Source organism: Propithecus coquereli, unplaced genomic scaffold, assembly GCF_000956105.1.
Source record: "Propithecus coquereli isolate 6110/MARCELLA unplaced genomic scaffold, Pcoq_1.0 Scaffold46, whole genome shotgun sequence".
Taxonomy (NCBI): domain Eukaryota; kingdom Metazoa; phylum Chordata; class Mammalia; order Primates; family Indriidae; genus Propithecus; species Propithecus coquereli.
In genome coordinates, this window is record NW_012150396.1 from 1,681,008 (window position 1) to 1,707,722 (window position 26,715).

The 26,715-nt window shown below is 38.4% G+C and overlaps 1 protein-coding gene across 1 annotated transcript in view; it reads right to left on the bottom strand.

Annotated features, from left to right (window-relative positions):
- The window catches only part of ANK2 (ankyrin 2, neuronal), a 263,985-nt gene that overhangs the window by 57,116 nt on the left and 180,154 nt on the right, over window positions 1–26,715 (bottom strand). The window contains exons 19-25 of the mRNA XM_012655073.1: window positions 26,377–26,475; window positions 22,251–22,349; window positions 21,249–21,347; window positions 12,796–12,868; window positions 7,537–7,681; window positions 1,416–1,518; window positions 622–725 (exon numbers count right to left, since the gene is read on the bottom strand). Coding sequence (XP_012510527.1) covers window positions 622–725; window positions 1,416–1,518; window positions 7,537–7,681; window positions 12,796–12,868; window positions 21,249–21,347; window positions 22,251–22,349; window positions 26,377–26,475 — 722 coding nt within the window. The remainder of the gene's footprint in view (window positions 1–621; window positions 726–1,415; window positions 1,519–7,536; window positions 7,682–12,795; window positions 12,869–21,248; window positions 21,348–22,250; window positions 22,350–26,376; window positions 26,476–26,715) is intronic.

Genomic DNA, 26,715 nt, shown 5'->3' on the forward strand with positions numbered 1-26,715 from the left:
ACTTTGTAATGAGTTCATGTAAACAGGAAGCAGGGCTGAAACCGTGGTGTCTGTCCTCTCTGAATGACTGTAAGACAACAACTTTAACAGAACCTGCCTGGTTGCGTTCGAATTTCCCTTTTTATTTGTATCCCCACTTCAAACAGCATATAAACTCCTCTACATACTCATGTGAGTCAAACTTCTGTAAATATTATTTTAAATGCATTAATATGTCAGAAAGGCATTTATTTCCCCAAACCAATCAGTTAATATTAGTAAATAGAAACTTTCTAGAAATCAGATGATTCAGCTCCTTTTTTAAAAGATGTCTTAAAGACAACAGGTGAACAGTAGTAGGGAGGCCACCAGGATGTTCCGGTTAGAGAGCAAGCTGTTTGACGCAACTCTGCCAATTATTTTAAAACAATAGTCAGTTTTTTTAATGCTGAAATCAACTCTTTTTGCTGGTTGGTTTGTGTAGATAGAGTCCATGTTGGATAAAGCAATGTTATTTGCAAGTTTAAACAAAGATCACCTCCACTGTAAGCTGGCCATCAGCGAAAGCTACTGGACAAAGCTGTTATTTTCACTCCCATCTCTTTTTCCTCTTGATCTGGAACATCATATTGATTTACTCACCCTGAATGAATAGGGCTGGAAGAAAGAGCCACGTTGTCTAAGTTCTCAGTGCCCCAGCTTAGACGATAAGAATTCCTTTCTGCCTCCTTGGCTAGAGTTGACACCTAAACACAAAGAACACTGGATTTAATAAAAACACTTCACTTCCATTAAAGTAAAATAAAATGAAATCTAAAAAGTAGCATCATGGGGAAGTGGTATCACTTGAAAAAACTTTCATTCAAAAATATAGGACCAGTGCATTTAAAATGAATCTTTTTGAACGCATTCCCTTTTAAATTATATCACTGATACAAGATTACATTAATGTAATTGTTTTTGAAGAGAGCAGGTATCCATCTCTTTCCTTATACCAATCCCCCAAATCGATAAAATCATAACTAAAATTAAAATATTCCAGAATAAACTTTAAGCCTTTCCCCATAGCTAACGACTAAATATTGAAAGATATATATTTTAACCTATACCATTCATCTCATACCTTAAATGCACCCTACCTCACTTTTTCCTTTCGTAGAAATTTTATTTTAAAAAACTAATCTATACATACACTCTCCACAGGAGAATTCGGCATATTTGAAGAAACAAGCAGTATATTTTTTCAGAAAAACCTTGTTCATTAAAAAATGTAGAGAACATTTTTCACGTTTTAGGAAAACCCTTTTATCCTAGCTTGTTGACTACATTAAGAAAGATTTTTTTAAGATTGAAAACTTTCTCAGGACATTACTAGCATCAGGTAATTTAAAAAGCTCTCCAGAATGCAAAGAGATGAAGGCAAAAAAGTCACTTACCTGGTGACTGGGGATGACGACCGAGTCGTCAATCATGGCACTGTCCCGCAGGTAGGAGGCATGGCTCAGGGTGTGAGACCTGTCGGAACTGAAGGATCGAAGGCTGGTAGGTTGGCAGGAGGCCATGGTCATATACCAACGGCAGTGGGATGGTTGGGAGGATAAAATGACGAGCCAAGCAGGAGAGTGAAAAAAGCGTGCTATTAGCCAACAGTGCAACTTCCAGGGGGACACAGGTCTCTGTGTTGCCCTCCCTCTCTGTCTAACAGCTAAACTAACGCATCCTTTGACAGGTTCCTGCCACTCAATGGCAAGGGCACAAGGGAATCCAGAAGTTAAAATCTGATACTCCTAATCTGATTCATTTTCTCCCCAGAAATGTTTGCAACCAGCAACTGCAGTTGACTTACTGCCAGTATGAGAAATTCACACAGGAAATAATTCTAGGATAGATTGCTTAAAACTGTGTCAATTGTTAAGCTCCCTGCAACTAAGAAAAATATTAGGAGGAATGCAGACACAGCCCTCAGACAGAAGAACAAAATGAAAGCCCAGGTTTCATTTTCGCTCATTATTTTCCATTCTCTCTCCATGCCTCTCTCTCCTCCTCTCTAAACTGCGAATGGCTGAAGGTCAGTGCACTCCCCTGGAAGGTACAGAGTGAAATGAACTGTGACCAGATGCATGTTTCCTGCGGAAGTGGAGTTCCTCTTGTTTGGCTCTGGTAACTCCAACAATGCTATTATTTCAAACGAGAGAGCACCGTCCCCTTTGCATGAACTGTGTGTGGTGAGTGAAGCACCAGGAGTGTTGGTTGCCGTGGCGATGAGATGCAAGAGCACAAGGAACCGTTTCTAAGCACCAGCCAAGAACAGACACATCTGCCAGCACAAAGACAAATTGCCAATGGACACTGACCAAAAATAAGGTTCAGCTTCACAATGGGATTTAGGCCTTGATAATCAGTGCTTTACGTTTTTGATGTATCTGAATTGCAAAGTTCTGAATTACATACTCAAATGTGATAGGTAAAACTTGACATTTGTAGAAATGCGATTTCATTCCTTCTTAATCAATTTGTAAAATCAAATGCCAAATAGATTGCTATCTCAAATAAGCCATATTTTATACATGTCAGTCTAAGAATTAAAGATCTGTATTCAAGATGTTAGCCCAAAGCCCATAGGGGAAAAAAAGATATTCAAGCTTTCACAATATTTATAGATGCAAACTTTCATTTACTTTTAGCAAGTATTTGGCCAGTGAAGCACTGTAGAATTATGGACTAAATGTCAAGTTAGCCTACTTATTAATAGAAACTATTTTCATTTTGCAAATACATTTAATTTTGTAAGTCATGTACTATCATCTTTATGAGGCATCAATGTAGCCAACTTCAATGGTCATTGAGGGAAACATCATTTTGTAGATAATTCATGTAGATAATCTAGGGACTCCTTCCTTCTTTTCGCAAGTAAATTTACGAAGAAAAAAAAAAAGACCTCAAGTCCTAGAGCATAAGTGACATGAATCAAAAGAGTTGACTGTCTGATCCTGTGTGTTTCCATCCATCTAAATCTGTGTGTTTATGATAAAATGAAATATAAATACAACTTGAAAATTAGCTATTTTATGTTATATAGGCTCTTGCAGAAGATTGATACTCCTGACAGAGCAGAGGCAGGAACAGGCTGGATGCCTTAGGACAGGGGTCCCCAACCTACGATCAGTTGTATAATCATTTCATTATATTAATATATAATGTAATATAATAATAAAATTTTATAATAATAATGGAAATAAAGTGCACAATAAATGTAATGTGCTTGAAACATCCCAAAACCATTCCCCCACCCACCCAGGCCGTGGAAAAATTGTCTTCCGTGAAAATGGTCCCTGGTGCCAAAAAGGTTGGGGACCACTGCAGTAAATTCATCGACAGGGCCCAGCCATTGGGGGCAGCTTATATTATGGCTGGTTTTACAGTCATGCAGCAGTTGGCTTCCAACATTGTTCTTTATCAACTGCCTGCAGGCTGCTGTGACGAATCTTGACCTGACCTTGAAACTGAGGCTCGGATGGGGATTAAATTATTGGGAAAATGGTCTTCAGTCTCCACAAAAGCCTGTCTCAATTAATGCGATGAATCATTTATTTCCTGCTTTAAACCACAAAGACAGCTAAGATCCACTTGGATGTGTTTTGTACCAGGCAGCACTATTTTGGTTTGAATCAGGCCAAAGAAAGGAAAATAGTTAGATGGGCCAACCTCTGAAAATGATAGGGCTTTTTTATGGGCTCAACCATCTTCCCCCTCAAGTGGTTTCTGTTGGACTCAGATTTGTTAATTACATAATCTCCACCCATGGATTTAGAATTCACAGCTCTGGACTATGACTTCCCACCTTTAAAGGTGCTACATTTGTATGAATCAACAGTGCAAAAGTAGCAAGAGGCACTGTGATACAGGACTAGTGATGCAGCTGCCAGCATTGTAAACGTCTAAACTTTCAAAGAAGGCATCAGGTCTCAACTGCTACTCTCAACGAGTGACGATGACTGGGTGGACAAGTCTGTCTGTTTCAGGAACGTGGCATTAAGGAGCCCATTTGGCTGTGAATGTGAAGCCACATTCTGAAATCAGTGTATTAGTAAAAAGGTGGAATTTTGACATCTACCTGATACTTGGGTCTATCTCAATTGGTTTTGAACCGTGAAGGGTAGAGAGTGTTGGTGTTATTTTATTTATTTATTTATTTTTTGCTTTCCTAAAACCCCAACGGGAAAGAAATACAGAGGAAGAAGAAAGGAAAGAAAGAAACAAAGTGACGTACAACCACAAAAAAGGTGATGAAAGAGAGAAAGACATTAGGATATGTAGACAGAGCGTGAGAAAAGTTGGACAGAGAGGGGAGGGAGAATGAATATGTCTAATCTCTCTTTGGATTTTATTCTAGCCCACTCTATTTACTGCTTTTTGAAATGCTAATTGGTTATTTAATCAATGTGCATACTTTCTAATGGCCCTTTTTTCCCCCGTGACATCACAGAATCTACTTAAATGAAATAAAGATAGAATATTCTAACAGCAGAGAAATTATTCTCTCTAAAGACATAATAACCAGCACAACAAAGGTCTGGAACAATTTAAGTCTCTGAATCAGGAATTGTCCACCTGATTTAAGACATTACAAACAAGTTTAAATATTTTGCAATTGGGTTGCTAATTTTTCATTAAGTCAGAGGTGCTGCTGTTCAGTTAATACACTTTTGACAACACATATCCATAGAAGTACAAAGTTTTACTTGCTCTTCAGCTAGGAGCTGTGCCAAGAGTTTTGTTATGCACTTAATTAATACTTTTTTAAAAAAACTAAGGTGCAACTGCTTTATGGACACATTAGCTAATATGAAAGTATAATTTCATTAAAAAGTATAATAATTACTATCTTGGTAAACTGCAATATTTATTAGACATCCAATTAATGGAGTTGCAAACCCTATTGAACAAATAAATATCCAAAAATTTCAATGTGTTTTCTTTAAAATATGAAGAAGCTTCTGCGGTTCATTGTTATTTCGTATTTTATATTGACTTTGCACAGCATTTTGAATTTGTGAGCAATAAAAAAATAAAAAGGACACAAAAATCCAACTAATCTGAACTCGGTTGTGTTTTTATTTAATGTTCATTAAATTGCTTGTATTTTTATTCTACCACATCTATTTTTATTTTAGGCATCTGAATCTTTCTTCTATTTTCTCCAGCTATATACATAGGCTAATGAGGGTTGTTTTGGGGAAGCTACGCTAATATATTATCAACCACAAGGTGGAGCTGTGAAAGTTAAAGCAAAGTAATCCCGGGGTCATATCACAGACTTTCATTCTAGTAATATATTCATTCACCTCTTCTGGCTCAAATAGTTATTCAATTTAACACATAAAAATCTTAATTTGAGAATAAATCCATAATTCTAGAACACAAGCACCCCCATGCACACACATACACACTGAGCAGTAAGCAGGGAGATGTGGATGTTTCCAGGAAGAGCATGTTTTACGCTATGTTAATACCTACCTGGGCATGGTACTATTGACAGCAATTCAAATAAAGAAATAATGAAAAGGAAAAGTGGTCACCGAAAAAAGGTAACATATCGAATTGCCTAAACAAAATGAAAAAAATAAAACAAAACAAGAGCACCATGAAAATGAGACGCTGCCTGTAATTCCAATTCCAAGACCATGAATACATCCGGTGCTCTAGAAATGCAAGTGTAGACCTGGAGAATAGATCGTGTCTTGTTTGTTTCGTGCCCCCTGTCCTTACGCACTGATAAGTATGCAGTTTAAGTAGATGCATCAAACCAGCCATCTTGTTTTACAGAAAGTATTATTCTAAATTATTTCTCAACCTAAGTACTTTGAAAGAAGAGAAAAGGACCAAATCGAGCACTTATTCTTAAAAAGAGACCATGCTTAAAATAAAGGCACTTTGGTTGGCAGTAATCACTATTCATAAATTACTATGAATTCATGCAAAACCATAAATATCATATTTTATTAAAATTTGAGGTATTTTAAGAATCTCAAATTATAAGGTCCAAACCTATCAACGTATCAAAACTCAGTATCTGTAACACAGACCCTGTCTCCAGTCCATCCTACTCCCGCTTCCGGAGGGGCTCCTCCTCTGTGTCCTGAGCTGGAGGATGACTCTCCATGGCTGCCACCAAGGCTAGCGTTCAAGCCCTCTCCACAACTGCAGCTAATGCTACTGCAGCAGCCTCTCAGATGGCTGCAACCGCGGGTTTAGCTTTTTGACGATGCTCCTCTAAAATTCATCCTCTATCTCACCGGCTGAAGGATCCACCGAACATGCGAGTGTGATTTCCCATCCTCCACGTTTACACCCCAGCAACACAGCACCACTCTGTGTCTCACACACACCGGCAGCCTTTGCTCATGACCGTGTTAAACCTTCAGATGCCCTCCCCCCCTTTCGTCGTCATCATTCGGGGTCAGTTTGGCTTCATCTCCTCCAGGAAGCTTGGGCTCAGAGCTCCAGTGACACTGCGCACACCACTAGCTGGGTCCTCTCCCGCCCACTAGGCTATGAAGTCAGTGGGCACATCTTATCTCCAGCACTTACCACACAGCCTGGCACGGAAAGGCCCTTATTATATCCACACTGAATTGTTAAAAAAAATTTTTTTTTTTGCTAATTATCCACTTAGAATTGATTACTCAAAATATTTATTTCTTGGACCCTAAATATGCTGCATATTCATAAAACAGCTTCCAATGCAGCCAACTTTAAAACCATAAACCCGAGACTGGTGATTAGCAAAAGACATTACGCTACATGGACGACCACATGCTTGACCTAAATTAGCGATCACACTTCCAATGAGGCACCAGAGAACGTTCTTATTTAGCTTGCCTCAAAAATTAACAAGCACCAGTTGTATTAGGTGATAATAACCAAAAAACAGCATTAATCATACATTTCAGAATATTATATAAACCTCCCAGACTCGCCGGTAGCAGCCGGGCTCCCTTGGATTTCGCTCACATAGATCTTTATATCCAGGCTCATGTGGGGTTCTGTTCTGATTCCTTTTTTATAAAAAAAAAAAAAGTCAGTTCCAGGAACAGTTTTCTTCTGAATTCACTTCTTTTTGATTCTGCCTCACGACATACTTTTATTCACAGAAATTGCGATACTGACAAAAAAGCAGGGAGAATTAGAAGTATCTATAGACACCATTCAGTAAGTGTCTATAAGGCAAAACCGTCCTCTTAATTTGCCTAGAGAAAAAAGTGGCAGAACATTAAAAACATCATACTTGAAGGCAGAGTGCTCTTACTTATCATGGTTTTGCATCTTACTAGATGTTTGATTTTACCAAGTTATTTAGTTGACCTAGGCCTCAGTTTCCTGTTCTTTAAAATGGGTACTTCCAAAAGTTGTTAGAGAATGGAATAAGAAAACATGCTAACTGCTGAGAGTGGTACCTATTAAGTGCCTAATGATTGCATCTGTTTTTTTATTATCACCATGACAATGTGTTGCCGACGCCTCTGCCTGACATCAAGGATAAGCTTTGCGTGATACCTGTCGGATCGGCCTCCCTCCAAGCTGTATCGCAGGTAATTCATACCGTCCAGGAACTGGCTGCTGGGTAGCGAGTCATCACCCAGTTCTTTGAGGTCCTCAGGCCTGAGGTATTCTCCCCCATCACCTGTCATTGTGTCATCACCTTGAAACAATCAGAGGAAGATGGAAAGTTATTTGTTGAATGTAATATTAACTACGAAACATGATCTTGATTGCGAAATGCATCAACAAAATGGCCTTGACGTTAGTGAAACAGCGCACTCCAGAAGAACACAGAACACAGGCAGACAGTTGCAAAGTACTAAAACCTAGAGAAACAGTAGTTGATTTTTTTTTATTACTTACCAAGAAGAAATAATTACCTGATTGCAATTCTTTTAATATTAAGTTGGGACACCCCCTCCTTTGTTTATTTATGGGAGAAAAAAATGCTAGGTTGAATTCTAACTATAGATTTACCAAAACACAGGCAGTCCCGCTTTGGGTATAAGCCAAAATCATTTTCAGGAAAAAAGATGAGAGTGTCGTTCTATTAACATTCGGGAAGACTAAGTCTATTCCTTTGCGTGAGGACGTGAAGGGGTGGTCGAGTGCACGATCTGTTGCACAATCCAGGCATAACACCAGCTATGCATTATGGATCCCTTGAGCAAGAGGCCAGAAAAGATTATTTAAAAACCAAAAGTCTGCTTGAATTCTCTGTCTCTCTCTTTCCCCCACTCTACTGCCCTACCCTGACCTCCGACAATCCAACATCGCTGAGCTTTGCTTCCTGGCACCAAGTGCCTGACACTACCCAGGTTAGGGCACCCTGTCCCTCCCAGAGTCGACTTGTGTTTGCATTTCATCTCCTTCTCTGAACGTGCCAGTTCTCACGACGGTCTCTCATCAGCCAAGAGACTCACAGGGACCGAATACAACTCAAAGTCAGCTTTAATGTCTTGGTCTTTAAAATTCCTCAAAACTCCTTGATAAAATAGGGCCCACATTTTAAGTGCTCTTATTCCTCCCACCTACCTTTCCCTTTTGTTAGACCTTGGGAGGCAGAGGAGGGCTGAGGGTGAAGGCAAGAAAAGGCGAGAAAGGTAAGAGAGGACAGTCTAGCCGGCTGGACTCCAGGTCCGAAGGCACAGGGCCCGGTGTCTTACTGTGTAGAACACGCAAACGAGCTACGTGAGCCTCGCCGTGCCCTGCTATGTGTACAGAATCTTGTGGAAAGACTGAATGAAAGCCATTTGGAAAGTACATTTTTAATCAAATATATCAAACTTTTGTGACTCTTACGGCGAGTCGAGGCACCATTTAAAAACCGCCGACTCTGAGGTCCGAGAGCGCGGGTGCCCCTCGCACGCTCCCTCTCCGTCTGCATTTTGGCGGCGTTGCGGCAGCTGCTGGGCTCAGTGCTACTAAAAAAAAGAGAGGTTTCAGAGTTTTTGGGACCCCTCTGGTGGCCTTGGATATATATCCTGATGTCGTGATGATGTCTCAGAGAGAAATGGCCCAGAGAAGCAAAGCCCCCAACTGCTGGAATTGGCGTCTAGAACCTAACCCAACGCTGGCATTAGCTGGAAAGGCACCCGTCCGGGGACGAATCTTGTCAGTGCTATATACGATTTCTCTCTAAGACACTTGTGTGTGAAGCATGCGACTTGGCAGTACACATCAGCAGTGAGAGACAGAATGCGACTGCCAGGAGAAATCAGCAGAAGGTAAAAAATCAGTTTGGGGGGGAAAAAATTACCCAAGCTGGTCCGTCACTACAAATTCTCCATTCAGCTCACAGCTTTAAACGTGTTTAATGTGCCCCCAAAATACGACAATCATATTCTTGTCTCCCTTGGTAGGGGAGGCAGTTTCTGCCTGTCTAGAGCTAGCTCGTCCCTGCCTCCAGGTCCTCGTCCTGCTCATCTTCTTAGACACTTGTCTGCTGGGCCCTCACCTTCAGCTTCCCCTCGTCCACCACAGATGCTGCGGGAGCCCCTCCCCTTCCACGAAGCACCCTGCATCTGCCATCTTTGACAGACAGCAACGTCTTCCCCCAACTCTTACACCTTCTGTATCTCACACCCTGACTCCTCCTCCTTTCACAGTCAAACCTATTAAACAGATGCTTGCTGATTTTTAGCAATTTATCAGTGGCCAAGAGTTGATTTCTTCTTTGGAAAACTACTCTCCTTAATTTCTCTGATGCAAAGTTCTCCTGGTCTTCCCATATCTCTTTGAGCCTTTCTTCCCAGCCTCTGCTTCCCCTAGATGTTGACGTTGCCCATCTGCCCTATTTTCTGATTTCACATCCTATCATGTGGACTTCAAGTACCACTGTTTAATGCCTACACACAAATTTGTATCATCCCAGACCTCTCTCATGACTCGACTTCCACATTTCAGTAGCCTCCTGGACTTCTCCTGAATTTCCTACGAGCATCTCAGGTTTAGCATTTCCAAGATAGAACTCACCTTCTTCACCCATCCCCTGCCAACCTGCTTCTCTCTGTAAATTACCTACATGAGCAAGTAGTAGTACGACTACTTCCTTGCCCAAGTCAAGGGAGGAAATAGGATGAGGGTCTGTTTCAATATAATATTTTGGATTAAAATCTTAAGCTCTTATTTGTTTGAGTGGAGAACTTTCCATGCAATTAACATCACATTCACTCTTTGTTAATTGGATTCACGAGTGAATACTGCTGATTGTTTTAATACGTGTATAGCAAGTTAGCCTGAAAGGACATCTATACTGGGTTTGAATACTCTGTTGGGGCATTGATACACTGTTACTACTATTAAAATAGTAGATGCTATAGGGAAAACAGGGATTGGCTAATAATTTCCAAACATGTGGCTGCGCTGTGTCCACGTGGATGAAAGCAGGTTGCATGAAGACATTTTAACTGCACAAAATATGAAAGGATTGGTAATGTCAACCGGCCGACTTCCTTTATACTAATTCTTTGCATGAAAAAGTTACTTAACGATACTCAAATAGATTCTTTACATAAAAAATATTCAACTTGAATTTCCTTCTGAGAAAAAAATGTTATTAAGTTTTTGGCTATTTCTAAAAATGGAAGACTCTTACCACAGATGATATTCTTGGTCATTTGCCAGTATTCCTCAAATCAAGAGTTCTTATCACCAATAACTTTTAATATATAGCAGTTTTAATAATAAAATTACAGAATGTTATAACTAATCTCATTTTATGCAATAGGCCAAGTCTGAGAGGCTGTTTAATATAAATGGAATTTCTCTAAACCCAATAATAATTACTTTAAGTACATTAGATAATGGAATTCTTTAACAGTTATTTTATAAATAAACAGCTTTGTTAAATTAAATAATCACTGTCTAATTTATCTGACTTATAAATTTAGATTTTCATGTAATAGGGTGGCTCAAAGTGATACCACATGTACTTTGGAAACTTCTTGCTAGATAGAATGTTTTATATGAATTTTTTCCCTAAATGATTTTTAAAGGTTACTTTATTTCTATTCTTAGTTACCTTAAAAAATTATATTATGACTATTAATTTATTTTTTACTACACTTAAATATACCATCAACCAAGGAGGATGATACGAACTGCATTCATTTTCAGCAGTCTAACTTAGTTATTAACATAAACTAGTTCAGTGTCAACTTATCAAAGTATTACTTTTCCTCTAAATTTATATTCTAAGAAAAGATACTAGTTGTGGAAAAATACTTATATAATGTTCATCAGATAATATAATTATGTTAATAGTTCTCAATAACAGTTGCACAATGATTAATAGTATAAACAATTCACGGTTTTAAGCTTCTAAGTTAATAAAATTCACACATTCAAATGCACACATATACAATTCCACTCATATTACACATGGTATTTCAAAAGAAACAGATTAGTATTAGGAACTCAAATTTAAATATTAAGCAATTTGCTGCTGTCCAGTTAAAAAAAATTAAAAGCAAAGAAAAGCTTTCACTCCAACAATTTCCTCTAATGGTACCTGAATCACTAAGTGCTTCCCCATCAATAAAGTGGTCACCAGACTGTTTAAAAGCTGTTCAACATACAAGTAAAAGATAAGAAAGATGATCCCACAAAACAAAATATGGTGTGCATATGGGAATGATGAAAATTAGTTGGTGAGTATTAGGACAGAACACAAAATTATAATAAATCCTTGGAACTGCTGGCTTTCACAACACTTTTTAATTTACACATAATAATACACTGATCCAGAATCTGTCCATTCTTGTCATAAATTCTTATAAAAGCTGAGACTACTCCATGCCTATTGCCAATAGGTGATTTAACAAATTGGTTCCAAATAAGGACATCTCAATGTGAAGTTTTATCTTATGATTTTATCTTGAAGACCCTAAAGAAATACCTTTAATATTTTTCCATAAAAGCAATTAGTATCAGGCCTAGTACCATCCTTTATGGCAATAATTTTTCAATCAAGTACATTGGACCAAAGCTGCACTATTGAAACTTGGTTGCATATTTCATACGCTACTTTCATGATTTTTAGCAAGAGATAAAAGATAAAATGAAGAAAAGTCAACTACTATAGTTGAAGTAGAAGTCAGGAGTCAAAAACCCCAGTGGCCTGATCTCCAGCACGATGCCCCATTGATCGCAGGCAGGCCCTAGTTCCTTCCAGAAACTTCTCAGGACTTTGAGATCCCCTGCCTGGGATCATTTATTATCAACTCTAAACTATAAGGGGCATAAAGAATTACATTCTTATGTTGAATTTGTACTACTTGCTGTTGTGCTATTTTTCAACCTACTCCAGGGGTATTTCCCTCCGGATTTAAAACATATTCCACACATTTAAACCATTCAGAATGCAGAAATTTCTCCATTGAGATTTCTCAATTGATGGAGGGTCCTCATTGATGAGGCATACTTTAAGGTATATGAATATAAAAATATTTTTTAACATAAGTGAAACACATTTTAATAGTAATTGTATTATCAGTAGCAATTTTCCAATTCCCTTCCCCTCATCCAGTCCTGTTAGTTAATATAACAGAACATTTATTAACGATAACACCAGGAGAAAATACACTAGTCAGAGCCTCCCTTCCAGCCCCTTTTGCCATGGCAAAAATAAATATATCAAAACAAAGGTGAAGAAGTGACTTTAAATGTTAAGATGTTGTCATCCACAGCACCAGCGTGGTCCCGAAAAAACCGATGACTTGCCTTTGTGCCAGAGCATGACAATTGTCACAGAAAATGGAATAAAAGTCTTACCCTCTTCATCGGAGACATCAAGAACCTCAGTCATCGTCTCAGGAACATTTAGCTTATGTTTCTCTGTGATGGTCTGGAAAAACAAAAGTCATTCATGCTCAAGTTAAAAACAAAACCAACGAAAACGTGCGAAGCAGCACACCCTAGGAGGCCATACTCATCAGTCGCAGCAAGCTCTGAGTGTTCCATCTTTTCCGCATGTATGTTTCGGGAGCTTACTCCCTTTCACGAAAACTCATGTGTTCTTTCTGAAGATAAATGATCATTTACTGCCGTGAAGTCGTACGAGAGACAGTTCATTATTTTGAGTTCTCATTTTAAAAATAAATTCCTTTGCAATGACATTAATAATTAGTCATACATATCAATAAAGCAGATTAATGTTCTCAGGGCTTCCCTAAAATGAACTACGTGATGTTTCCAGGAAAGTTTGAAAAAGAAGCAATGAACACATGCCATTTATTAGAGCAAAGCCATCAGAAAAGACGCTGTAAACAATGGGAAAGACATGAACTATTTGGGCAGAAAATGTGACACATCTCTTCTGGGATCAGAGGACCGACAGTCGAGACTCGGTCATGTTTATAATATTTCACTGGGCGACAGCTCTGGTTTGTTGCTGATTTTCCTTCCACGCTAGCACCCCAGAGTTGTCGAATCCACTCTTTCCTTCCTGATGTACAGTGTAAGGTTAGGAGAAAAGAATCTGGAGTCAAGCTGCCTGGGTTCAATTCCTAACTTTATCACTTATTAACTATGAGGCCTTAGAAAGTCCCCTAATTTCTCTGTATCTCAATTTCCTCAACTATAAAAAAGAGATAGAACAGTACTTCATAAAATTGATATGAATATTAAATGATGTAATGTACTCAAGAGCTCTAAGAACAGCACTTGGCATATTCGTACTCAGTAAACATTAGCTAGCATAATTCATTATCATTGTTGTAATTTCATATTAAATGTATCTTAAAATGGAGGGTTTCTGAATTTTTTAGTCATTCATGTACTCAAGAAACATTCTGAGTGCCTACTGTATACCACAGTGATTTAAAAAATGATACACAAGCCAGGCACAGAAAGCCAAATACTGCATGATCTCACTTGTAGATGGAATCTGAAACAGGTGAACTCGTGGAAGCAGAGAGGACCATGGTGGTTACCAGGTGTTGGAAACGGAGTGGGAGGAGCGTTGCAGAGGTGTGGATCAAAGGATACAAAATTTCAGTTAGACGGGGGAAAGAAATTCAAGAGATCTGTTGTACAAGTGGTGACTACAGTTAATAAGGACGTATCGTATACTTGAAAATGGCTAAGAGAGTTGATTTAAGTGTTCCCACCACGAAAAAGAATTAAGTACCTTAGGTAATGAATGTGTTAGTTAGCTTGATTCAGCCATTCCATAGTATATGCATATATCAAAACATCATGTTGTACTCCATAAATATTAATATGTATAATTTTTATTTGCCAATTTAAATAAGTAAAGAAAGAGACACATGTACCAAAAACAAATAAATAAAAATCACAAAGCTATGAGCTATGACTTTAAATGTCACCTAAAGACTATTGAGTCTCAATTCATAGCTCCAGTTTCTATACTGAAAATGTACGAAGAGCACCAATTGGCACCGTCATGGAAACTTAAAAAAAAAAACTAATCCCTTGAAGTAAGAGTAAACTCTTCAACTCAAGCTACCAAAGTACAATGCAAAGGTTGTCTCGTTTTTTAAGCTTTGCCACCGAGGTATTAGAGATGGGTTCCAATGGCTATAATGACTCTATTGCCAATTGTTTTTCTTTCCAAAAGTGATGGAAAACTTCAAAAATGTTTACAAAGAAATTCAACTTGTCCATTCATTAAATTCAGCTGAGTAATTATGAACGTACACGTGTATAATATCTGTGTGTTAGCAGGGAGCAATAGTAAGGTGGTATGCCGTGCGCCTCTCCATTGCCTTCAGATAAACTGAACGGCCTGGCCCAGGAGACCCCTGGTGCTGTAGACAGAGGGGAGGGCGAGGGGCGAGGCCTCCTCTCTCACTCCCTGCTACAACCCTGTGCAGCTGCTTTAATCTTCTGGACCAGTCATGTTCTCTCAAGCCTCTGAGTTCTTCCACATATTCTTTCATCTACCAGAAATCTTCTTTCCTCTCTTTTCTTGGCTCCTATCAGATGTGACTTCCTTGGAGAAACATTCCCTGACCCTCCGCAGGGAATTTCTTTGTTTAGCACTGTTTATCTGCTGCTATGCACTCCTGGAGTCCCGCGCACGCCACGTCACACGCAGCGACGTGTGCCGTGTCTGCTCATCTGCCGCCCATGTGAGAGTGTGCGTGAGTCACTGAAGAGGAAGGTTGTTCCACAGAACAATCTTCTATGAAACATAGTGAGAGCTTCCCAAATACATATTGAAAAACTGATGACGTAAAATTATGCAAAAGACATTTAATTATAGCCCTGACTCAAGCATTAGGAAAGCGACTCATGTAAACAAAAACATTTGTACCCCGTAACATTTTGAAATGAAAAAAAAAAAAATCCACATGACTACATAGATTTTCTTTTGGGTGAAGTTTCGGTTAAAAAAAAACAAAACAGGAAGAAATAGAGAACGCAAAGAAAGTCTCCCACTATTCTCATGAAGGCACAATCGGAGACTGGAGTAGTAAATTCAGCCTCTCAGCATATTTCTAGTGATGTTTAAATAATTGTGTAGTGTCTCACTCACTGAAAGCAAACTAAATGCTGCAGGAAATACAAAAGCAAACATCCAAAGATCTGGAGAATATTGGTGGTTGATAGATATTTGCTGAAGGAATGAACTCAAAAAGATTATTACAACATACCATATCATTATTATTTTAATACTATAAATTTTAATTTATAAATTTAACACAGATAAATTATAACCTGTGTTCTATATCAGTGGTATTCAATTCTAGCTAGTATATAATTCCAGTATATTAGAATTATTATTATTTTTTGAGACAGAGTCTCGCTCTGTTGCCCAGACTAGAGTGCCGTGGCGTCAGCCTAGCTCACAGCAACCTCAAACTCCTGACCTCAAGCGATCCTCCCGCCTGAGCCTCCCAGAATGCTACAGGCATGAGTCACCGTGCCTGGCCAAATTCCAGTATATTAGAATTATTACAGGAATTTTTAAAACATTGTTGCTTAGGTCTCATCACGGGCCAATTAAATCAAAATCCTTGGGGATGGGGCCCAGCCAAAATAAGCCCAGATTCTTTTTTAAAAGTTCCTTAGGCGGGTCTATTGTGTAGCTCAATTTGAAATTCGTTTTCCTGTATTAGGGAAAGTATATAAATTGTGGAAAAGTGATTTGCATTTAAAATATAAGATGGAGACCACCCTACTACAATAGCCTATTAAACTTTTTTTGAAACTTATTTTGTAAGGATCTAAGGGGTAAAGAAAATGATTCAAAAATGTGAAATGATGTCTACCATATTAGACTACACCAGGAAGTCCATTTTTTGCAGAAATATTTTAGAGTATTTGCCCTTCACAGTAAACATAAGAGGATGCTTCTGTTTGAAAATAATTGATGGAGATACTTTCCAAATGAATAAGTTATGTTGCCTGGTAGGCTAAGTTTCTATTTTCAGATGCTGATAGTGGGACTGTATTTTCTTTGTACTTGTGAGAGTGGAAATAACTAATGCTTTAGTTTGGTCTCTGAATGCTATCGAGTCATTACTAGCAAACATGTTGCAACAGAAAAAGTAACACTTAGTAATTATATCAGTCACGGATATTTTGCTGTATAGATAGTAAAAGTGGCCTCTATATACAATGTAGTAAATACAGTATTCATTTATATATGATGTGTGTTTGCCCCTTGGAAAACCATCAGTAAATATTTGTTGAATGGATGGTAAATAAGTTTTCCTACTTATGAGTAATGCAATAAGAAACGAATACATATTTTTTCCCTTTTAAACAAAGTATCATTTGAAAACTTGATTATTAAAACATAAATATGGTTTTATGCAACTGGATTTGAATAATACATAAAAATCAAGGCTACAATTAAATGGGCATGGGCATCTCCTTCTGCTATAGAATCTAAGATGCTATGGTCAAGATTAGAAACTGCTTGAAAACGTAAAATGAGTAGTATACTGTGTACAAATTTAATAGATGGTGGGTAATATCTGGTTTGTTCTCTACAAAAGAAAAAGTATACTTAACTGTCCCTCACTTAGCCAGCCTCTGCTTAGTCAATCCTCCTGGTCACCAATTTCCTCTATACTACACGTTCACCACACCCCGCAGCACCATGAGTGATCAGCGACAGCACACCAGGCTTTAAAGCTCATGCCCATGGCTGCCATCACTGGAGTTTCAGGCTAACATTGTTTTTATTTCTAAATCTGTTTATACCAATCATACATGTCAATATAACTTAGATAATTAAATCAAATATTATGTAAATACTGTTTTTTTCCTATAAAAATTAAGGTAAATGCTTTGGAAAGTCTCAACAAAGGTGAGTCACCAAAACTAACACATAATTAGACGTGGTTGAGACAATTATAACGGACTGAAAAAAAAAAAGTCGAAAGTTTAAAAAGGTTCTACACTCAGTATAATGTCTCTTTAAGATAATACACAGGATATATAAATACTATACAGATATAGACGTTTTAGGATATATACACACAAACAGTATAGGATGTATTGATGTTCTTTGTGCGAAAATGACAATTTAGCTTCTAATCAATGGACCTGTATTCACAGAAAAGATCTTGGCTCCATCTCCAAAGGTATCAAATGACTTTCCAAGTATTTATTGCATTGTCATTTTTATGATTTTCATTTTTAAATTTGTTTTATTTTTAATTTTTATGGATACACAATAATTGTACATATCTATGGGGTATCTGTGATATTTTGATACAAGCATACGGTGTGTAATGATCAAATTAGGATAACTGGGATATTCATCACCTCAAACAACTATCATTTCTTTGTGCTGGAAACATGCCAAATCCACTCCTCTAGTTACTTTGAAATATACAATAAATTTTTGACCATAGCCGTCCCATTGTGCTCCCAAATACAGGAGCTTATTCCTTCTACCTAACGGTATTTTTGTACCCATTAAACAACTCCTCTTCATCCCCCTCCCCTGATTCCCATTTTAACTGACTCATGACACCCGATAAGATTTAGGACTTAGAATATTTACATTTTCTTAACTGTTCATTTAAATATTCCCAATGTTTAAATAATAATTATCATTTTTATTTTAATAATTTATTCAGTAAGTTATAGTCTACAAATCAATGATTATATATACAATATAAGATGTGGTCACTTTAAAATTATGCAAATAATAAAAACAACTGATGACAGCTGATCAATAAGTGCAGGGGTGAGTCATAGCCCACAGTCCTTGCAAGCTGCATTAGTAGATGGGGCTTGTTGGCCGCTGCTGTTGGAAATGTGTCCCCGCCAGGCTGATGTCTGCTCTGGCAAACGTGTAGCGATCTAACCCCCTGAGAATGCTAAACTGTCTCATGGCCCCTGCTGCGTCTTAGAAGTTAGAAAAGCAAAGGTTAAGGAAACAAACCATGATTCCAAAATGTCTCAGAAATTTCTACAGCAGTGACTTTTCCTTTACAAACTGCTGTCTCTTTACACAATGATGTTATTCATACTTTGGGGTAAAGAACTCGAAGGGAGGACTAGCAAAGAAAACTTTCTTTGATCAAAAAGAAATCACATAGCTGCCCAAATGGCATATCATATGAATCCAATTGATGTGAAATTAATGTCTGTTGGTGTAGCTGTAATTCTGTTAACATTTAAATGGTAATAACATTACATTTAATTTTATTAATTTTATACAATTACTATGTTGTCTCTTGTGCTATTTGCTACCACCAGTTAGTAGTTCCAAATTATTTGCAGTGAATTTGTAGACTTTAGAAAATAATATTGAATACGATGCTTCCACTAAAATCAATAAAGGTCACTCTTTAAATGGTTTTTTTTTGTTGTTGTTGGAAATTAGGTGAAAAGGGTTCTTTCACAAAATTCCTGTTAAGCCACTTTCAGCAAAATCAAGGTCAGTTATGTCAGAGTGGTTAAGAACATGGGCTTTGGAATCCAACAACTCAAATTTGAATCCTAGATCTGCCCTCCATGCCTGGCATATTTTTATTCCTAAATATTAATTATTGTTTTTAGCAAAATTAATAATACATTATGCGGAAAAGAAATTATGCGGAAAAAGAATGATTGAAAATCTCTTCCCAAAGAAAGGAAGCGTAATGTAAGAAGACCCCCATAACAGACAAGAATAAATTCATATTTTCAGTCTTGCCCCCCAAATTCCATTTCACAAAACAAACTCACAATTCAAAGCAGAGGAGACAGTAAAGGGAAATCAGCATTAAAATATGTAGCCACCAAAACTACCTGTGTAGACAAAAGGAGTACGTCTGCAGTTAATGTGGACAACGGGTTCTTAATGCCTCGACTAAAAGCAAAAATGCTCTTACACTTTGTATTTTTTATTGACTTTTCACCTAGAAACTTGAATTCTAAGTGCAGTGACTTTTGTTGGAGCAATGCTCAGCTGGACAGTGTGGAGAATAGCAGATTAGTAGATACCAGGGAAGAACAAAAAGCTCACAGAGGGTTCTAAACGGAGTTCTCATCCCACCTAGGGCTAGATGTGGTGGGGAGATGACCTTACGTCTGATTTCTGACTAAGTATCTGGGAGCTTATTTAGAGACAGCAGTTAGAGTATTTAGAGACAAATTAGAGAAAGCAGATTGCTCCTCTTTTTAAATATAGATCTTTATGTTTAAAGTCATTCCCTCTGAATAATATTTATAAACCTGAGATCTCTTTGAAACTGGACACATTAAGTTCCATAGTTTTGTTGATGCAAAAGACAAAGTTATTTTCTTACAAAGCCTGAGTCTCATTCTCCACTCCCACTACAATAAAGTTGCTTATGGGGAGGGAATAAGGGTTTAGCCACTGATGACTCTTTAGCATTCAGCACAGAACTCAGCGCATATTTTATATCTGATGAATAATGAAGGAATGAATTAGTTAATGAAATAAATGGAAGCAGGTCCCAGATAAGCAAGAGGTGCAAGCTTGCCATCTAGTGGTCACTTGGTAAAAATGCACATACAGGACTCCCAGAGCATAGAAAAGGTGATAAAAGTTGAGAGAAAACGTGACTTCTAAGAACAGATGTGCATGGCCAATCTTGCCACTAAAAGTTTCATTTGTTGTGACGTACACATTGTTTTAAAGATGCCAATTGAAATGGCATACAGGTGTAGGTCCTTAACAGGAAGATTTTCTAGGTATAAGAAAGATACTGTATCATAAAAAAAAAAAAAACATTAAGATTCAACCATACAGTGACCCACAAGTATGGTGCTGGGCAGCGAAAAGACCATTCTCCTATATAATTTATTAAAGCTGTACTTTAAATCTTTAAAAATGTTGTGGAATCCTGGCCAAAGGTTTTACAATTCTGCTTCAGGAAACAAGCAGTACTATTCTCTCCCATCTAAATTCAGCCTGTGTCTTGCAGCTCATTAATAAATCATACTCCCCTCTATTTAAAATTGCACGTTAAACCAACTGTATTCCATCACTTCGATATATGTCAACGGAGACTTACTGTCAGCCTAAAGAACAAATTCCTTTCTTTTTCCTTGCATCTATCAAAAGAACCAAGTGTTCCTAAACTCTATAAGCATCATTCCTAGCTGGGGGCATTTACTAGAACCTCATTCAGAATTCTTTATTCGTCTCTGAAGAACAGCAAATGTTTTATTCTTGTTCTACTTTACAAAGATAAATTAAAGAGCCATTATTCTTAGAGTTTGTACTTCAAATAAAAAGTTCATAAATGAATAAATGCAAATATAATAGCATTTCCACTTTCAACTAGAAGCCCCCCTGTTGGGAGGCTTTCTTTAAACTTTTGCTCCCACTGAAGGATACGGGAGCATAGGATTCACTATTATCAACGTCTTTTCTCTTCCAGAGTTTCTGCAGCAAAGACAGTCCTAATCTTAATCACTGTTCTCTCCTAAAGAACCAGCAGTTGTATTCAAAAGAGAAAAAAATTAAAAATTTAAATATATACTCAAGGAAAAGGGCAGAGGAGCCAGAGAAAAAGAAGCTAGTCACAGAAAAAGGAACTAAATATTATAAAACTGGATTCACACATTTTATATGGGTTATGTTGAGTAAAAGAAGCGAAAACCCCTGCATTCCTTGTGTCCATTCATTTACTTCTGCGCACTTCTAAGTATTCCCTACAATACCTTCAACAAAAGAAGTTCAACACTAAAAGCTCCAAACAATTTGTGAGTGAAAAGGACTGTGCGTGTATGTGGCTTGAAAACCGAGGGAGCAGGGCAGAAGCGAATCGGTCCCCGGTACTCACCGTGGTGGTGGTGGTGACCTCCTCCGTTACAACCTTCAGAGTGTCGACCACGGAGATGTAGCCCAGACGCTTCGCGATGGCCAAGGCGGTGTTGCCATTCTGGAGACAGAGTGAAAGACAGAGAGTGAGGAGTGAGCGGGAGGACTGCGATGTGAGCCAATGAGATCACCCGCTGCTCTGCATGAGCCAGCGTTTCCTTCCAAAACAAGGCACCGCTAGGAAAATCACTAGTTTTTACCATTACGTCTAAATCTGTCTTTGTAACTTCTTTAGACTATGGCCCAGGTCACCATGGTAACATAACAAGCTTGCATCTGCCTGCTCTTTTTAATAAGAAGCACTTGACGCTTTAACCCTAAGGTTGTCAAACATCTTCCACAAACACTGTCTTATGCGTAGGAAAGTACCTCTTGATGCCTCCAAAAACCATTTGCAAGCACCAGGCACACTTATTCCTCATCAGAGGTCAGGTAAGATGTTGCCATGGGGAATACAGTAACAGATTTAGCTACAGCTGTGCAGAAGTTCACTATGCAGCAAAACAGCACCAGCAAGCAAGGCAGGCTGCACCCAGCCCAGGCCACTGGGGGGACCGGGTTTGTTTAACTGCACAGCTTAGTTTACATTTCAATGGTTCCACAGCCCAGGGAGCTTTGTCTAACGCAGCAGCAGCCTTCAAGAAAGCTGCTTGCCAGTGAGCAGGCAGGGAGGTAGCGGAGGATTTGTGCTCACATCTGAGAGCAAGCTGGAAGCAGAGCACACCCCAGCAATCCCCCAGCAGAGAGAGAGCGAGCCAGCCGAGTCAGGCCGGCTGCTCTCCCTCCCGGGGCAAGCACTGAAGTCACACTGACTTCTGGAAAGGCTTTCCCAAAACCTGGGGCTTTCCAGAGTCCAGGGGCTTATTGAAGGACGATGTATCTGAACTCAGCTCAGACAAGAGGCCACCAGGGCAAGAGAGGAGGAAGAAGGAAGCGTGGTGGGGACAGCCGTGTCGTGCCTTACCGCGGTGGTGGCGTTGGGCTTGGCCCCGTGCTGGAGCAGGACATTGATCACGTGTGTGTGGCCCTGCTGCGCGGCCTGGTGCAGAGGCGTGTAGCCGTTCTGTGGACGACAGTGGCCGCGGGCAGAGGGAGAGGAAAGTCAGATTGGCCTTCACTTTGAATTTCTTAGTCTTATTTACAACAAAACCATCCCAAATGCTTTGTTTATTTGGAGCCCAAGATTACAGCAACCGGTTTCGCAGCAGCAAACACTCCCGCACACCTTATGGTCTGCTCAACACAGGGAAGAGACCAGTTTATGAAACGACAAGATTAACAGGCTCCAAGTGCTATTATTATATTTTAACCAATTAGCATTTTAAAAAATGGGTATGCTGCAAGGAGATTTAAAATGAGAAAAGGCATTGTCACCATGATTTCTTCCCTAAGAAACAAAGAAGGATCAAATTGTTTTTAACCAAAGGCTTCAGAAGGTCACACGATCCACTGCTTGTTCATCATAACTTTCCCAATAATTAACCTTTGACTTAGCTTTAGGGACTCGAAATCAATGCAAGTAAACCACGCCTTACATTGCTTTCAGAGAACGGCTTTGGTCAAAGACAGGCACACACGTACACTTAAGAAAGCAGACGACTTCATTGGCAGCCCAGTGGCCCAGCCTCAATAAAGAAAATATCTTTAAAAACTAGATTTTGAACATCTGTTCTACACTTCCATGCAGATGAAAGCTCTGTAGGCCATGACTTGTGAGGAATTGCCGGTGAGGGTGGCACGAGGCCGGTCTTGCTCAGGACTGGAGTGGGTGGTAGGTGTGATACAGGTTGGTCGCAGAGTGACATTAATTTTAAAAATTGCACTTGAACCCTTGGAAGTACAACAAAACAGTAATAACAACCATGCGTTACGCATTCGTTTTGTACCAGACACTGGACCTTAGACTTATGGTCTCTTCATCACAATTCTGAAAATGCAGGTACTCGGTACCTAGTAGGTGTTTCATAACTAATGGTTGACTCAATGGGCAATGAACAAATGATTGAATAAATGAATATTTTTCTCCCCGTTTCAGACATGATGAAACTGAAAATAACAGAGTTAAGCAATTTCTCTAGAACCATTCCAGATTTAGTTCCTATGTAGAAGACCATGACAGCCAGTGGCTATCAGAACTATTTTTTAAAAATTTACTGGCCCCACTCTTGATAAAATTTTATTTATATATTTCAGACCCCATTGTCCTGGGCTCTAAGTCTGAGTGGCCCACTCATGCCCTAAGCTTTTAAGAGTATGTATGTATAATAGCCCCTTGTCCAATGTCACTGCTGCCTCCTGCCCAAGATGCACATTTGCTTAACTTGTCTACAGGGCATGTCTGTCTAGACCTGTGGGTACCACGTGATTCTTTCTATACATTCACTGTGGACTTTCTGTTCATAGTAATATACCAGTGTGTGTGAGTGTCTATCTGTCTGGGTGTCCATAAGTCTGGCAAATTCCCAGCTCTGCCACGTCAGGAGCCTCACGTCTGCTGTACACCCCAGCAGTGGAATGACCCCGGAAACCTGGAAATACAAACCAATCCCAGGGACTCTGAGAAACCTACAGCTATTGCGGGGACTCCGCTCTCACATCAGATAATCCATGGACATTTGAGGAACATAGAGTAAGTGACGTTTCTTTTCCTACAAATTCTTCCTTTCCATTGTGTTTATAACGTCCTGCCAACCGACTCTACTTCATCTCTTCTGTGTCAGTCCAGCTAATTCATTCCACAAGTATTTCCTAGCCACATGCTATGTGCTACATAACTTAGCATATAAATTAACAAAATTATATAATATAATAATATATTAACATATATTAATGATATAAACAAATATAAATTTTCTATAAATGGATATAAATTAACAATGCCCAAGCAACAATCTTGTCCTCCATAGATCACACTGTGGTCAGAAACATGTCCCCCAGGCCTGATTTAACCTAACCTTTACCTGAAATCTCTGGTGAGGGAGAATATTTCTCAAAAGCTTTAACATGGACATTTCATTGAATCTTAATTCACCGTCACAGGCCTATCTGGCTAGAAGGTCTAGACCCAGTTCTTCTACCAACTATTCGCAAATCCCTAAACTTCTTTAAACCCTAATTTTCTCATTTGAAAATGGAAAAGCCAAGATTTCACGTTAGGTGAAGGATCCAATCAGTCGTCTGTGAAAATGTTTTCTTTTTTAGCTTTAAAAATTTTAGCAAACATTTTTGGTTGTTTTTTTTCTCCCCTTTCATTGAAGAGGTCTATAATCTTTGCAGTATGTTTTATAAAGAAAATTTCCTTTTCTATGCTATAGCTCTAAACCCTCTTTACAAGTTAAACATATAATTAACCACGTCTGGTTTGCCTCAAGCTGTTGTGACAGGGTTTCATTCTAATTTTAAGCAACTAATAGTTCCATAAAATAAGTTCACTTTTCCAAATCTTTTATGCTAAGTCATGAATGTTTGAGGAGTAAAGTTAATACATATGTTTACGTTTTCAAGGCAATGAAACAATTTTTAGTAACTATGGTTACACATAAGATGTGAGAAAGAAAACGTAATCTCTAGAGATGTTATTTCATATGAAAAAATTCTGAAGGGTTTATTGGAAGACTGTCTTTTGAGGTATGTATGTATCTGCTCCTCTGAAGATACGTGGAGCTAAATGTAACAGTGAAAGCCACACAATTCATTTAAAAAATAAATAAAACTGAAATGTTAAAATGAGATTTTTCTCTCAATCAAAAGTTCATTTGATCGGCATAAAACTCTGGGGAGGTCACTGATGTTCCCTAGACAATATAGTGTTTGGCTTCTAAATATTATAATCATTTCAACAATAAAACACTAAACAAAAAAGTAGATAAAACATTTTTAAGGTCTACTGTCATCTCATTGCCTCTTGCATTTGTGCATTTCAAGATAACACCCAGATTCCAACAAGAATATCTTTCCTGGAGTGCTTACATGTGAGCTGGCTTAGCAAAAATGGTGTTAGGAGCTAATGTCTGAGAATTATATTAGTGCTTTTAAATAAATGTCAAAGCACAATTTTATAAGAACTCAATAATTGGTCAGAAACTAGGCAACAGCTCCTCCTGCTAGAGTAAGATTATAAATTTGAATCTCTAATGTTAACAGTATTATTTATAATTTAAAAAATAATTTTATTTTATATTAGCATGTAAATACGTTTATGTATAGAAATGATTTTGTTTCTGCTTCCAAGAGAATATAAAAAGCGAGACTGAGTCGCAAAACTTCGATATATTTTTAATTAGTACATCTTGAATCTTTGCAAACTCCTGAATGTACCCACACTAATTTATTAATACTTGAGCCAACTCAGAGAGCTGCAATTAGAAATTCTGATATATGAACTTAAGAAAAACATGCAAATACATATATCTTTGAACCGCAGAACCCGGAGCTGCAAGTTACATTATGTGTAACAGCCACAGTCATATTACTCGTTTCTCTTCCCCTTGAACCAATTTGAGTGTACCAAAGTACTGTGCGATGTTCCGACCTTGCTTTGCTGAATAGGATACTTCAGATGTTACTGGGAAAAACCGTTGGGATCAGATCAGCTCTGCAATATTCCTGAGAACTTCCCGCACAGGCCTTCCATGTTATTGCCTCACTGAGCATGGCCACACGATGTTCTCAATGTGGCAGAGTTCATTCAAAATGGAAGGCACAGTCTAGGCTGCCTGTGCATTTCCTCAACAGGTGATGAGGGGCTCGGGGGTGGGGACCAAGGCTCTGAAACAATGTATAGGATCTGCCAGAACATCAAGAGGTTCTAGCAGGCCTGTATTGCATCCTGAAGTAAATTGTGAAATTGACGTCAGCTACTTTTACTTTATGATAGAAGTAGTTCTGAAGCTAACCTACATGAGCTAAGCTACATGGCTGTCAAAGGTTATTAGAACAAACAATTACAAAACTACGTCGCCTCTTCAAAATCACTTAGGAAGAACTAAAAAGAAAAAATAATACACTTGTAGCTCTGGTAAGGTAGTGAAGTGTCCAGATGACTGGACCTTTTTGCTTATACAAAATGAAAATGACCATGAGTATTTTACCTTGGTTTTTGCGTTAACATTTGCTCCCTGCTTCAGAAGAAAGTTGACCATTTTCACATTTCCATAGTGACAAGCCACAATTAAAGGAGTGTAACCAAGCTGTAAATAATAATAAAAAATTACAAATTAATAAGGCAGAAATTTTCCTACACTAGGGTAGAATGATTAGGTAGTTGCAGTTACTGTAGGGTGGGTAGAAATTCATCCTGACTGTAAAAGCATTATTTAGCAAATTATACATATATACTCCTGGCCACAGGGAATTTAATACCAGCAAGAGAGAATAGACGCATATGTAACATAATCTGACAAGGAACTAAGAAAGGCACAAATAATATG